At 50.3% G+C, this 14517-nt stretch overlaps 1 protein-coding gene across 1 annotated transcript in view; it reads left to right on the forward strand.

Annotated features, from left to right (window-relative positions):
- Nucleotides 1-14517, forward strand: part of ZNF618 (zinc finger protein 618) — a gene marked incomplete at both ends in the record, with an annotated part of 156213 nt that overhangs the window by 77476 nt on the left and 64220 nt on the right. The window contains 1 exon segment of the mRNA XM_084272315.1: nucleotides 13920-14176. Coding sequence (XP_084128441.1) covers nucleotides 13920-14176 — 257 coding nt within the window.

Raw genomic sequence — 14517 nt, forward strand, 5'->3', positions numbered from 1 at the left:
GCACGTGGTGGACCACTCACTGGTGTGAGCCTGTGTGACAGCCCTGGGAGGCTTGGAGCGACCAGAGGACAGTGTGGGAACAGCGTTGGGAGCTCAGACCTCAGGCTAATCATCGGGAGGCTCCGTAATGCTATTGTAAAACTAACTACTTACCAATAATTAATGTCAGCATTCAGATGGTGGGCTCTGGATCTTGACAAGAAATAATTGAAAAACCAAATGTGCAATTATGTCTGACAAGCAGCGTGTGCTTTTTTTGGTCACCAGAGCCTTGTGTAGTCATGTGTTAGACACGGTTTTATATAATTATTATTGTTTATATGGTGGGTGTCAGAGGAAGGAAGAATTTGAGTTTCAAGCCCTCCGTTGGCTATTTATTTTAAAGTCATTAGATTTGTTTTCAGACTTAACTACGCTTAATGTGCGAGACTCCTGCTGAATAAATCAGACCCTGATATAGGAACTGCATCTGTTTGCTGAGGGAACGGAGCCAGCTGGAAGCTCAGCCCCGTCTGCACCAGGGCTGTCACCAGCCGGGGAGCCCGCTCGCAGCACAGATGTAGCTGTGTGGAAAAGCATGTGCTGCTCCCCAAACCCAACGTAGAATCCCAGAGTTTCTGGGGTTAGGAGCTGGCTGGGAAGACGTGGATGGGGTTCTTTTTTATTGCAGCATTGACAGCACTGTGGTAGAGGTGATGAAAAGGGTGGGAGGTCTCCTAGAGGTGGAGGTCCAGGGCTCTGTGGTGCTGCTCTGGAGGAGGAGGCAGGGTTCTGTGCAGGCAGAAGTGTTCCCAGCAGGTCCTTCACGCTGGCACACAGAGGTCTCCCGGCCCTGGCATGGTGTGGTGTGTCCTGATATCCCAGACCATGCTTAGGTATTCTGGTTGTTCCAGTCTCTGTCTTCAAAGATCACAGAATCACAGAGCTGTAGGGGTCAAAGCCAAAGCAGGGTCCCTAGGACAGGTTGCACAGGTTGGCATCCAGACAGGTCTGGAATCTCTGCAGAGAAGGTGACTCCACACCCCCTGGGCAGCCTGTCCCAGATCTCTGTCACCCTTACTGTGACAGATGTGACTTTCCAGCTGGAGGAGAAGGTACCAAGAGGTGTATCTACCTACTTTCCTCCTCAGTTCACCCTTCTCCAGCTCGCTGGTGGCATCTTTCCTTCTTCTCCCCATGTTTCTTGCTCTGACCCTTGCAGTCATGTCCTCCATAGCAGTTCCTGTAATCTCAGAGATGCTCTGCCCTGGGGTGGCACCAGCTCTTCTGCAGGCTCCTGTCCCAGCTGACCAGTCCTCCCCAGGTCTGCAGTGTTTGGGGAGGACAACCTCCATGTGTGCCCAAGCTAAAAGCTGTGGTTCTCCAACCCTCAGGAGATGGCTCCACACCCCATGGGGGGGACAGGCTGAGATTTTCCAGGAAGCCAGATGATTTAAATTGTTTCCCTTTTCTTTAAAAGGCCATCTGTGGGATTTTCAGTCCCAGAGCATGAAGAGTTTCAGACTCATCCTGCGTCAGAAAGAGAGAAAATTACTAATAGTCAGGCAAGGTATTTAAGCTGTGGCGCTCTCTGAAGGGTTCTCACCAGCCTTCTTCAAAAAGAAACCAACCAACCAGCACGGCCCTCTGCAGAAGTCCCCTCCGCCCAGTGCTGGAGAAGCAGATGGTTCAGTTCTGTACTGTGGCGAGTGCAGAAGCTGTGGGAAACACAGGCAGGGTCCTTGAAAGCCAGAAGAAGGTCAAACATCCATGTATGAAGAGACAACAGTGCTCAGACACATCCCAGTTCCCCTGGGACCAGCATACTTTCTGTGTAATCCACACCAGTTTGGCAGACACCAAGGACTCAGGACTTTGGTTGGGGTGAGGTGGAGAGACATCCCTTTGTGGAGCTGTGAAGTCCTGAGGTGTGGGAGCTGTCAGGTCTTCAGCAAAGCTGAGTTAACAGGAAATCCTTTTCCTTGGGTCTCCTGCCCAGCTCAGGGCTGTTCTGGGAATGGCACACAGCCTCAGTGTGTGTGTCCCTCCCACAGCAGGACACCTGCTGTGCGTTTCACTCCCTGTCTGGGGGGTTCCCAGTCTCCTGCCTCCTCTCCTGCCCATCTCTGCCCCTTGCTCCCCTCATCCCATTCCTCCTGAGCCGTGCTGAGCCACTGTGGCCTCGATGCGTGGGCTCCTCGTGGCGCGTTGGGGGACCCGTGGACGTCTGTCACCCCCTCAGTCACTTCTTAGTCTAGCAACACAGAGCTCTTTCATCGATATAAATAAACCCTTAATCTATTCCCTTTGTTTTTCCCTGAATTTCTTTGTCTCTGGTGACATTTGCACGCTTGAAAATTTCAAGAGCCTGGCAGCTATTCCCTTCTCATCTCAGAGTCAGTTTTTAACCTGCATCGTTTGTGTGGCGTGGTTTCTATCTGCCTGGCTTCCTTTGCTCCTGGCAAGCAGCATGCCTTTGTTTTTTGTTGGAGAAGCCAAATTTTTGTTGTATTTGGTTAGACTTTCCTCTTCAAACCATCCTCGAGATATTCCTAATAAGGACTGAAGGGAATTTGTTTTGCTAATACCTTAGGAATTCTTCGTGGCTCTTTTGTTCTGGTTTGTGTTTTAATGTTTAATTTCTAGAGGAGAGGCAGCCTGATTTGGGCCTGGAGTTTACCTTTCCTGAAGGATTTGGAGCTGCTGAGCATCCCTGGAGGAATGCACGCTCGATTAAACTCCTCTTGCATTTACTGAAGCGGTGGCTGTTGTCAGGAAAGGTCGCCTGGTTTAGTCAGAAGAATCTCAGTGTGCTGCTTGGTTTGTTTGTTTTCCCTGGATTTTAGCACTGACACCACACCACACCACAGCACCAAGTGCTGCATTAGTTATTCTGGGATTCTTCAAAGCTGTTGACTCCCTGTTCAAGAGCTGGCTGCCCTTAGAGGCAGGTGAGGATCCTACTTGAGGTATCTCTCTTCTAAAAAGCCTTTAGGTCCTTCTAAATTTATGAAATCCATAACAATATCAGTATTTATTGAGCAAATTTCTTCCAGGAAAACATAAATGGCAGTTCCTGTGCACCACTGCCTACAAAAGGATGTGGTCTTACACTCCCATGTTAGTTTATTTTGTGGGGAGACAGGAGAAAACTTCTATGTGTCCCAGATAAGGTCAGGATTTGGGGCTGCTTCTCTTCACTCAAAGATTTCCTGTGTGATCCCCTCAAATCTCACTGCTTAATTTGGAGCAGAGGCCTCACAGCCTTTGAGAGCTGCACATTCCAGGGGGCTTCAGGTTCTTTTGCTGAGTTTGTAGGTGATCGATGTGTTCCAGAAAGTCATGTGTGGCCAAGGGTGGATCCACCAACCTTCTGAAGGAAACCAACTGATCAACCAAGTGTATACAGCCTGTAGGACCCTGGACAAAACACATAGAGAGATTTGAAGTAAAACCTGTGGTGTAGCAGTGACCTTGACGTTCCTGAAGCACAAGGTTCACCTGAGCACGTGGAAGATGCCCTGAAGCTCTGACCAGCTTTTTCTTTTATGGTGTTCTTCGTGCCTACTGATGGAGGAAGGAGTTCCCATTCCATAAAATCACTTCAGAGAAAGAGGGAACAGATTTTTCCTCCACTGTGTGCTCTCAGAGAGGAAACTCACACTTGAAGAACCAGCATCTTGGAAAGTGGCAATTGTGAGGAGAACCGAAACCTCCTGGTGGAACACAGGTGATGGCAAACTCCTTGTCCAACTTCTTGAGCAAGAGAAAAATTGTATTTTAGGCATTTGCAGCAGCATGTGCAGCCACCCAGTGCTGGGCAGAGCACTAGTGGCTTACGGTGTCCTGCTCCAGTGTCTGCCCATCAGAATGTGCACAGGTTCCCCAGCCTTGTGGAAAGAGTCAAGGAGTAGGAGGCATATTTTAGTGTGTGTGTAGTAAACGTTAAGGAAGCCTGTTTGCTTCATTCTAGAGACATCTATAGAGGTGGTTCCCTCCTATGGAGGAGGATTCCTGCTAACAGCATCTCTTTTCCAGCATCCCAAGGGGAGTGTTGCTCAAGAGCCATCCATGCTGCAAGTATGGTGCCTGCTTTGGAAAAGCAGTGATGCAGAGGGAGGGACCCAGAGATGTGATGGTTACTCCAGAACTTTATGCATCAAATCAAGACAACTCATCACTCAAGCTGCAGGTGTAGATTTGAGAGAGGAACAGCTCTGTGAGCCGTGATTCAGGAGGTCGGGTTGGATGACTTATGTTGGTCTCTTTGGCTTTCAAGTCTGCAAAGGAGCATCTGACAACTGAAGGAGGAGGCATGGAGAGCAGAAACAAAGTGCTCAGCTTAACACTGGAAAAACAGCTCCCATCTTTCCTCTCTTTCAAGCCTGAACTTGAGAATGTTTTTGCTGAGAACTGTCTTTGAAAAATGCCCGATGAAGGACACTAGGCCATGTCTTTGCTTCCTCACTCATTCCACCTCCCTCCTCCCTGTGTCAGGCTTGGTGCAGCTGGACTGCCCCAGGGAGCAAGCAAGAGCTGTGGGGAAGGGGTAAGAAGGCCACCACAAGTAATTTATCAGATTTAAAATGTTCTTTCTTTTTCTATCTCTGCATCATCTCCATGTAAAATGACTTCATTTAAATCTGTGCTGTCCATTCCATTTCTCTAAGCTCCAGTCATGGCAGGAACCTTCTGGTTCTTTTAAAAGCATGGAAGGCATCTCTAAGTTGAGCCCAGTTTCAGCCTTTCCTTTTCTTCCTTTCCTTTCTGGCAGCTGAGGCACCAGCAGCACAGGTTTCCAGAAGACAAGTTGTATTGCACTAGTGATGTCCTGGTGGACTCTGCCAAGTGTGTTTCCCCAGGTGTCTGCTGCACAGTCCCCATCGCTGTGCTCTGCTGAACCTCTGCAGACCAGCAGCATGTACCAAGGACTGCACAAGAGTGTGTTTGAGGAGTGTGGAGGGGCACACAGCTTCCTCTGCCAGGGCAGTTGGGTATCTTCATCATTGATATCGTCAAGGCATTAGTGATGTGTCTCTGGTTCTCCCAGCTTGAGCAGTGTCCAGGAGATACCTGAAGATGCTCCGTGTTTGTTACTGGGGTGGAAGAGAGTTGTTTGGAGGTGTTGATTCAGAGCAGCCTGTCCTCATCTACATTTGTTTCCCTTTCTTCTCTGTTTGAGAAGATACCCAGGAGCTGACATCGAAGACTGATCCTCCACTGATCTCACTTTGCCCCTCCCCAAAAGCTCAGCAGGATGTGTGCTATAAAAATAGCCTCATTAGAAGCCATCGGAGTACATATGCAATCACAGATCACTCAAAGGGGAGCACAGAGCACGCATGTTTCTGTTGCTGTCTGCAGAGAATTACATGACAAATTATTCCTAGCTGGAAGAAATGTCCTTTTATAATTGGGGGTTTTTCTCATTCCTTCACAAGGGAGGAGCGTGTGTTTTTTAAGTAGCTTTTAGTCACTTTCATTATTTATGAGAACGCTGCTCCAGATCACAACAAGCAAACTGCAGATGTGAGCTGCTGCTGGCTGCAGCGCCTGACGGGCCCCGTTCGCTTCCAGCCGCTGCCGGTTCCACTCACAGCACTCAGAGGGAAACGCTCTCCAAAGAGGAAAACTGCTTCATATCGCAGCTCTTTGGTTTGCAGCCCCTTCTCCTCCTTGCCTGGGCTGGCGTCGTGGGCAGTGTGACCCTGCAGAGGAGAGGGCTGTTTCCTTTCTGTCCTTCCATCTGGAAGAGCTCCTTGCATTGCTCCTTACGCTGGTGTCGGTGGGGGCATCATCCAGGCTGTTGGGCTCTATAGCCAAAGCCAGTACTTCTGGCCTGGTGGTTTGTCCATGTTACCTTGCTGTGTCATCTGTGCTACAGCCTTAGGCCTTCATGAACTGCCATGGGTGTAGGACTAAGTGTGTGTATATTTTAGTGTGTGTGTAGTAAACGTCAAGGAAGCCTGTTTGCTTCATTCTAGAGACATCTATAGAGGTGGTTCCCTCCTATGGAGGAGGATTCCTGCTAACAGCATCTCTTTTCCAGCATCCCAAGGGGAGTGTTGCTCTAGAGCCATCCATGCTGCAAGTATGGTGCTGGACCTAACTCAGTCCAGGAACCCATTTTTCCCCCTGCCTTTCCAGTTCCTCACTGTGAGTCGTCATCAAGGCCTCCTTAAGTCTCTCCTGCCTTCACATGCTTGTGTTTGACATGAAAGTGGCCGTAACGTCATTGGGAGATGAAAGTCTGATGATCAAAGCAGGCAGCAGTGTTGAAATGAGCATTGTGAGATGGCAGAGCTGGTAATACAGTAATTGGCTACATGGCCTACTTAGCCAGAGCAGCGGTACCTGCGAGCACAGTGCTTGTTTGCCTCTGGAATGTTTAAGATCCATGGAGTCTGTTCTGGGAAGTGAAACAGCACCTCACCTGTGGGAGCAACCAGGCACACGCCGCTGAGTGACGCTGTGAGCTTCTGTCTCCACTCCTCTGTAAGGAAGAGCCTCTTGGATTGCCAAGCTCCACACGTCAGTAAAGACAAACCATTGCACAGTAAAGGAGGTTGGTATCCCACAAGAAAGCTCAAAGACATAGAGAAGTCAGATGCACCCTTGTGGAAGAAGGTAGGGTTGAAATCAGATGTTCTTGTGCACCTCTCCCATCTCTGGTCTGATTTCTTTGAGACATATCCTACAGAAGTAGTGCTGGGTTTGAAGATGCTCTTCCCAGGAGCATCATGCCAGGGATGTTCAGTGCAGTCGGACCTGCAGAGGCAACTGGAGCTGATCCCTGGAAGGTCACACTTGAGCACTGCAAAATCACCTGTTTCACCCAGCAGTGCGATGGCATGAAGCATGAGGCTGGGGAGGGATGGCTGCAGGTACCCAGAGGGGGAATCTGACTCCTGGCAGGTTCTCCCTTGTTCTTTGTGCTGCTGTCTCCACCAAGTGGAGGCTCTGGCCCAGCCCCTGGTGCCAGTGTGTTACCCAGCAGTGTCCCACAGGAATGCAGAAGGTGGGGCTGCCCTCAGTGTGAGTGCAGGTTTGGTGCTGGGTGGTCACAGTGCTCCAGGACCTGGTCACCTCATTTGACTTAGCTGACGTCCCAGAAGCTGCATAGTCTCTGCTCTCTGTATGCCCCCACCCAAAACCAGTAAGACTTGCTTCCAGCTTGGGATCTATGGAGCTGAACATTCATTCCTGTTCTTACTCGTCCTCTTCTTGACGCCTTCCCAGCAGCAGCACATCAGCTCCAGTGGTGCTGCAAGCAGGGAAGGAACAGCAGAACCAGGTCTTGACATGGTCGTGGCTGGGCCAAATTTCTTACCCCCCACCAGGCAGTATGTTCTCTGTGGCTGGCATGGGAATTCTGGAGAAGTAAGTTCTGGATCTGCTGCTGCTTTTTCCTTGTCTCTAACTGGAGGCTGCTCATCAGCAGGGGAGGCAAAATTTGACACCAGTGCAGCATCACAGGCTGGGAAGGGATGCAAGGACTGAACGGGTGGTAGAGAGATGATGCTTTACTGGGTCACCTTCAGCACATGGGTTCCTTCCTGACTAGATGGAGACTGCAGTGAATGTTGTCTTCTACATGACATCAGTTTGGCTGTGGCTGTACACGTACCCCTTCATCCTGACACCCCTGGTGTCAGTAGTTCCTTTGTTTCCAGTTCTGCTGAGTGGTTTTGGTACTGTTTACCCAGCCAAGCCAGGAGGCTTTATGCTTTGCTGTCTCATGAGGACTGTTCCTTCAGCCCAGCTTCCCCCTGCACCCTGGGACAATTATATCCAGTTTGGCACAGCATCATTTCAGCAAACTGGGTAACAGCTTCAGGCCCAAGAAGCCCAGACTGGTCATGATCTTGGTTAGGTCGCAGGAGCACAGAATGGATTTCACATGGGACAAGAAGAAAGTGATGCTTGTTCTTGCTAGGAGAGCTGTCTTCTACCATTGCTGCCACCTTCTGCTCTCCAGAGCTGTGCAGTGGAGACACTGAGTGGGCTTTTGGAGAGCTCAGACCTGCTCCCAGGCAGGGTGTATTGCTGTATGTCAGCCCTGTATGTCAGCCCTGTGCCTCCCAGCCTGGAAGGGGTGGTCATGGTTTAACCCCGTCAGCAGCTACACAGCCACCCACCTGCTCCCCACAGTGTGATGGGGAGAGAATGGAAAAGGGTAAAACTTGTGGGTTGAGGTAAAGACAGTTCAGTGCAACAGAAGATGAAAATAATGATAATAATAATAGAATCTGTGGAAGAAGCGATGCCCAGCACAGCTGCTCACCACCCAGAACTGATGCTCAGCTGCTCCTGAGCTGCACAGCCTCCCAGCCAACCCCCAGAGCAAGACATCATATGGGATGGAAAATCCCTTTGGGCAGTCTGGGTCAGCTGTCCTGGCTGTGTCCCATCCCAGCTTCTTGGGTGCCCCTCACCTTCTCAGTGGAGGTCAGGATGAGAAGCTGAACAGCCCCTGACTGCTTGGCAAGAACTAAAACCACAAGTGTGTCATCAACATTATGTTCATCCTAAATCCCAAACACAGCACTACAGCTCCTGCTAGGAAGAACTGTATCCCCGCTAAAACCAGGACAGGTGTCCAAGCAGAATGAAAGGCTGAACCATCTCTGAACACCTTTGATGATGACTGTGGTGCTGGGCTGTTGGGCACTGCTTTCTCTGTCACTGCTACCAAGAGGCTGGTAAGAGTCCAGGATCTGGTTCTGTAGTCTTCAGACAAGTTCTCCTGCGTAGTCTCCTTCAGTGCTAGCAAGAGGCTGCAAGGATAGTGATGTTGAAGATACTCTCCCTGTGCACAGAAGGTAGGAGGGGTCCATTGTCTTCACCTGCTGTTAGCAGCAGCTGTGATGCTCTTCTCATGCATCATATGAATAATCATGGGCTCCTGGCTCCTCTGTCCCCTGCTCAGCACATCCAGAGGAGATGGAAGGAAGGCTGGGACTCTTTTCCTGTTTGATTACATTCATCTTAAGGTATTCTGCAAAGCCATAATGTTCCTCAGGACAGCGAGCTGGAGGCAGCCTGCAGCTGAAGTTTGGCTAAAGCTTGAAAATCTCTGGGAGATAAGAAATAAAGTGCTGGGAGAACAGAGCTCCTTCTTCTTAAGCAAAACAGCGACGGCCATGAAAGAGGTGACTACAACTGCTCTCCGGTGGTGTGGGACTGCTTCCAGCCTGGTGTGGGTCAACAGCAAAGCTGGAGTTCAGAACAGCATTGACTGTCTTTTGACATGCAGAGTCTGGATGCTGCACCCTCGGTGCCCTGGAACAGGATCTGGCTCGTGCAATAAAACGCCGGCACCTCAGGGTGTCAGCAGAGGGTGTGAGTCCTGGAGCTGCCCTGGCCAGGAGCCGGCTGGAGACACAACTGTCAGCCCTTCTTCTGTGCACACGTGCAGCACACACAGCTATAGGTACATACGTGTGTTTGTGCTGATGCACATCAACTGAAAATAATAAGCTTAAGGCTTGTGGTTCATTCCTTTCTCACTGCTGTGGAGCTTGCCTGGGGTCTGGGCAGGACCTGGGGCTATGCAGGTGTCTCTGCTGGGTCAGCGGGCAGTGTCCGGCCTCACGTGGTGCTGGGGTGTGTGGCAGGGAGCGGGGGGGCTGTGGGTGCACCCCTACCCACTCTCTAACCTCGGGACATCTGGCTGCTGCCTTCCTCTCTCCTAGAAAGTGTTCAAAGACAGAGAAGGTCTCTGGTGTGAACTCGTTGCAGGGCTGTGTTACAGGGCTGGCAGTGCTCTGTTCATTACAGTTCTGCTTGTTTTGGTTTTGAGGGGACCTGCAGGCTCCTTTCGGGGCTTCTCACTAGGAATCCTGCAGAAGGCAGCTGCTCACATATTTGGAGCTGGTGTCCTTCTGCACACTGAGGAGCCACTGAGGACATCCGGGGCCATGTGGGAGGAACAGTATTGCTGAGCTACAGTTTGGAGGCTTCAGTCCCACCTACGAGCAGACAGCTCAGCTGGGGAGTTCCTTTCCTGGCAGAGAGAGATCCACAAAGTCAGCGTGTGTGAAGAGCAAAGCTTTTGGTGTGGTCTAATGGTTTATATATTCCTACAGCTTCGGGCCACCAAGTCTGGCCAGCACTGAGCCCAGTGACCTGGGGCTGGCCAGATGCAGATGGACTCGCAGACTGGGAGAGATCTGTTCTCCCTGAGCACATCCTTTGGCAAATGGTTGTTCCAGTGGACCACCATCCATGCTAATATGATATGCCTCATTTCAGCTGGTTCCAGCTTCCAGTGATGAGCTTGTACTCTACTCTTCCCTGCCAAATGAAGGGAAGACAGTATTTTCTCCCCATGAAGATGATAATATGCTGCAATCAAATCATCTCTCGGTCTTCCTTTTGGCGTGAGAAGCCAATTGAAGTTGTTCAGTCTCATAAAGTCATAAAGGGTCTTTTCCCAGTCTCAAAGCATTTCAGTGCCTCTTTTTTGAACCATCTCCAGCTTTTCTAGCCACCTTTTAAAAACGAGGGCGCTTGGTCTGTCCGCATCACGCTGGGACTGGATTCCCCTCGGCTTCCTACGGGCACAGAATCACCCCTGTGTTTAATCTCAGGTGCTTCTATCTGAAAATCACCTTAGTCCTTAGGTCAGAGCTGGCTCTCTGTGGCTGCAGGGTGACCTAGGGGCTGTTTGTGGGTGCACCCACATTCCTGGACACATTTGACCATGTCACAACTGCTGAGCCAGCTTACAGATATGATGGACCCTCTGGTAGTGGTGGCCCTTCCACAGTCATCACTCTCCACCCCTCCCTGGCTCACCCATCATTTATTAGCAGCAGTGAGGTTACATTTCATTCTGGAGCATTAATAAATGCCCCACGTCAGGCAGTTCAGGAGCCACGTGGAGAGGCCTCAGCTGGGGAGCAGCGTGGGTTGAGGGCAGCGTTTTGCCTGGCAGCACGTGGCCGGTTGCTCACGGCGAGCGGCATACGGCTGCTTGTTCAGGGTCTCAGTGTGGCCTGATGCAAAGCTGGGCACCATCAAAAGGTCTCTTAGATTCTTACCCAGTTCATAGTCTCTTCAGGAAGCCATATCTGTACCCTCACTCTGAGTTGTATTAGCATTTAATTCCACATCCCTTCGCCCCTGCATTGATGTTTATGTTCTGTCCAGGATGGGCAAGTACAGGTTGCTGCACCATCTATCCCTGAGGCATTTCACCTTCACTTCAGATGCAGAGCTGTCTTTCACTGCTTCCTGTCACCTCTCTGCCTTCCAATGGGAATTGTACTGGTTTGATTTTGATCTTCCTCCTCAGTCCTCACCAATGGAGGGATGGTGCTGTCTGTGTGTGTCCTGTCCTATCTGGTCCCCCTGCACATTGCTTTTGCTCCTTTATCAGCGTTTTGCATTTCACACTTTCTCTGTTTGAATCATAGAATCCCAGACTGGTTGGGGTTGGAAGGGACCCCCAAGGATCACAGAGCTCCAACCCCCCTGCCACAGGCAGGGACACCAACCTCCAGGCCTGGAGCTACACAAGGTTGCCCAGGGCCCCACCCAACCTGGCCTTGAACACACTCAGGGACGGGGCATCCACCCCCTCTCTGGGCAGCCTGTTCCAGCCCCTCACCACCCTCCCTGGAAAGAATTTCCCCCTCATATCTCATCTAACCCTTCCCTCCTTCAGCTTCACTCCCTCCCCCTTGTCCTGCCATTATCTACCCTCTTAAAAAGTTGATTCCTCTCCTGTTTGTATCCTCCCTTCAGGTAGTTTGATGGATTTGTGATTAATCCCCCCCTTCCCTATTCCCTTGCTGGTTTGTACTGGTGCTCCTGGCTGCTGCCTTTCCCTTGGCTTGAGAACGGGTGCTCAGCCGCACCACTGTTGGGTGAGATTGATGGAATTCTTGGACATCCAATAATATTACCATAAAGATCGCCCAGCTTTCAACCACATTTTCTCTGTCTTCATTCATCTTTCTCACTTGTAAAAGGCCTGTATGATTTTGGGAGCGTGGGGGGAGCCTGTGTGTGGAGGGTGGCAGAGTGAGTGGGGAGGCAGGTCAAGGCTGATCCCCGCTGTTTGGGGTTATTAATTGTACATTTCATCCTGTAATGAGACTGAAAGGATGAATAATAAAAGATCTGGCAGGATGATGTGACTGACCCATTTTGAAGTAGCAACTCCATGTCGGTGTAGGAGGCTGTGCAGTAATTGCTGCAGAAGATTGTTCTCTCTGTTCATCTGCTCCCCTCACCACCATCCCCCCAGCATTACCGGCCGGGCACTTTCGCCTTCAGTGGCACCAGTTTGTTTTCTCTACCAGCTCCCTAACCAGTATCACCAACCATCATGGGTGTTGCTTCTCTAACATTGCAATTCATACCTTGCTATAGAATCACAGAATCCCAGACTGGTCTGGGTTGGAAGGGACCCCAAGGATCACAGAGCTCCAACCCCCTGCCACAGGCAGGGACACCAACCTCCAGGCCTGGAGCTACACAAGGTTGCCCAGGGCCCCATCCAACCTGGCCTTGAACACCCCCAGGGATGGGGCACCCACCCCCTCTCTGGGCAGCCTGTTCCAGCCCCTTACCACTCTCTCTGAAAAGAACTTCCCCCTAATATCTAATTTAAACCTTCCTTCAGCTTTAATCCATCCCCCTTGTCCTGCCATTGTCTACCCTTTGAATAAGCCAATTCCCCTCCTGTTCCTCTGCTCCCTTCAGGCACTGGAAGGCTGCAGTGAGGTCCCCCCACCATTCTGCAGTGTTCTGAGCAGTAGGATTCCTCTGCTCTCACTCTTGCATGGTCTGATGACTCTCAGCCATGAGTTCAACCTATTTTTCACTTTATTTTGCCTATTACTTCTGTTTAAAACCTTCTCAAACACCTTTGGCTGTTCCCGGTGTTGGCACAACTCTAAATATGTCAGAGTCTTTACAGTCCCTGTTGCTGGGATGTCTGAGCTGTTGTTGTCTGATTCTTGGATTACTTTACCTTTGCATTGCATGCTGCAACTTACAAATAACCAGTGTTAAAACCAGGGAGCCTGTGATGCGTGGTGGGGTGGTGTGTTTGGAACAGCTGCAGTGGTGTATTCCCCAGTCCTCATCTGCCATGGTGCCACCCTCTGCCTTTTACTTGTTGTTTCACAGCTTTGGGGTGTCTGGTTTCCTTCCTTCTCTGAAGGGGTTTTGAATATTTATTTATTTAGATGGGTTTCTCCCACGGATTTCCAGCTTTCTCCTTCCAAGATGAAAAGACACATGATTTCCTTAATCTGTTCCTGAACAGACCAGACCCCTCCTTCCTTCCCTCTGTCCTTCCCCACCCATCACACTTTCTCTGTCATCTCTGATAGTTTTATCTAGCCATAAAGTAACAGGCGCCCTAAATACCATCACACCACAACCCATCCCCTTTGATCATCACCACATGTGTGTTCAGTGGGGCCATGCCAACACCCTGGGCTGCTTGGAAGGGTTGAAAGAGTGGGTGCTGAACCCAGGGAGGGGTGCACAAGGGTGGAGGTAGATCCAAATCAGAAATGTCTGGAGGACATAAGGCTTCTCCTTTGCATATATGGACTAGTGTTGGATGGAGCTGTGTTTGACAGAGCTGTGTTGGATGGAGCTGTGCTGGATGGAGCTGTGCTGGATGGAGCCATGTTCCTGGCCTGCCAGGAGCCAGGTGAAATTCTGTGCTCATGTTTCATGGTGTGTTCCCAACTGCTGCTGCTGTTTGTGGGGATGAAGGTTACTGTCATTACTAGAAAATGGGTTTCTTATTTTTGTCTGGTTACATTTTAATGACTTGCCATGTCTGAGAGACACATGTACCTACCCACACTTCCTTTAAATAACAAACTAAAGGAATGTCCTCTCAATTGTGATTAGAGGGTGAGCACTTGGCAATGAGGATTCATGTTTTCTTCTCTTTTCCCCCCGTTCAGGGAGTGTTTGAAGAGGAGCCCGCGGAGCCCGAAAGCAGAGGGCTCCGACTCGGTGACATCTCAGTCCTCACCCAGTGAAGAGGCTGGAATGATGACTGAGGTGAAGGTGAAAACAGAGGTACCAGATGACTATATCGAAGAGGTGATCTGGCAGGATGACACCAAAGATTCCAAGAAGAACATAAAAGATGGGCCAGGAGACGTGCCTGCAGAGATCTGTGTGGTCATAGGTGGGGTCCGGAACCAGCAAACGCTCGGTAAGCTGTGGGGTAACACACCCCATCAGTCGGTTCCCTGGGTGTTGGGAAGAGAAAGCTCTGGAGAGCTGTTCCTGGAAGCTTTGCTCTGCCAGAGGGACTGGAAGGGCACATCGATCTCAGGGTCCTGCTTTGGGATTACTGACCTGTAACTTCTGTTATCTATTTGCATCTGGTCAACCCTAAAGACTCAAGCAAGATCAGGGTAACTGAGAAAGAGCTTGTTATCTTCTTCTGATGTGTTCAATGACTTGCCCATCAGCCACTTGGAAAAGTCATGGTGACCCAGAGCTGATGGTAGGTGTGTTGGGCATAGATCAGGAGGCATTCTGGAGGAACAC

Source organism: Gallinula chloropus (assembly GCF_964237585.1).
Source record: "Gallinula chloropus genome assembly, chromosome: 18".
Lineage (NCBI taxonomy): Eukaryota > Metazoa > Chordata > Aves > Gruiformes > Rallidae > Gallinula > Gallinula chloropus.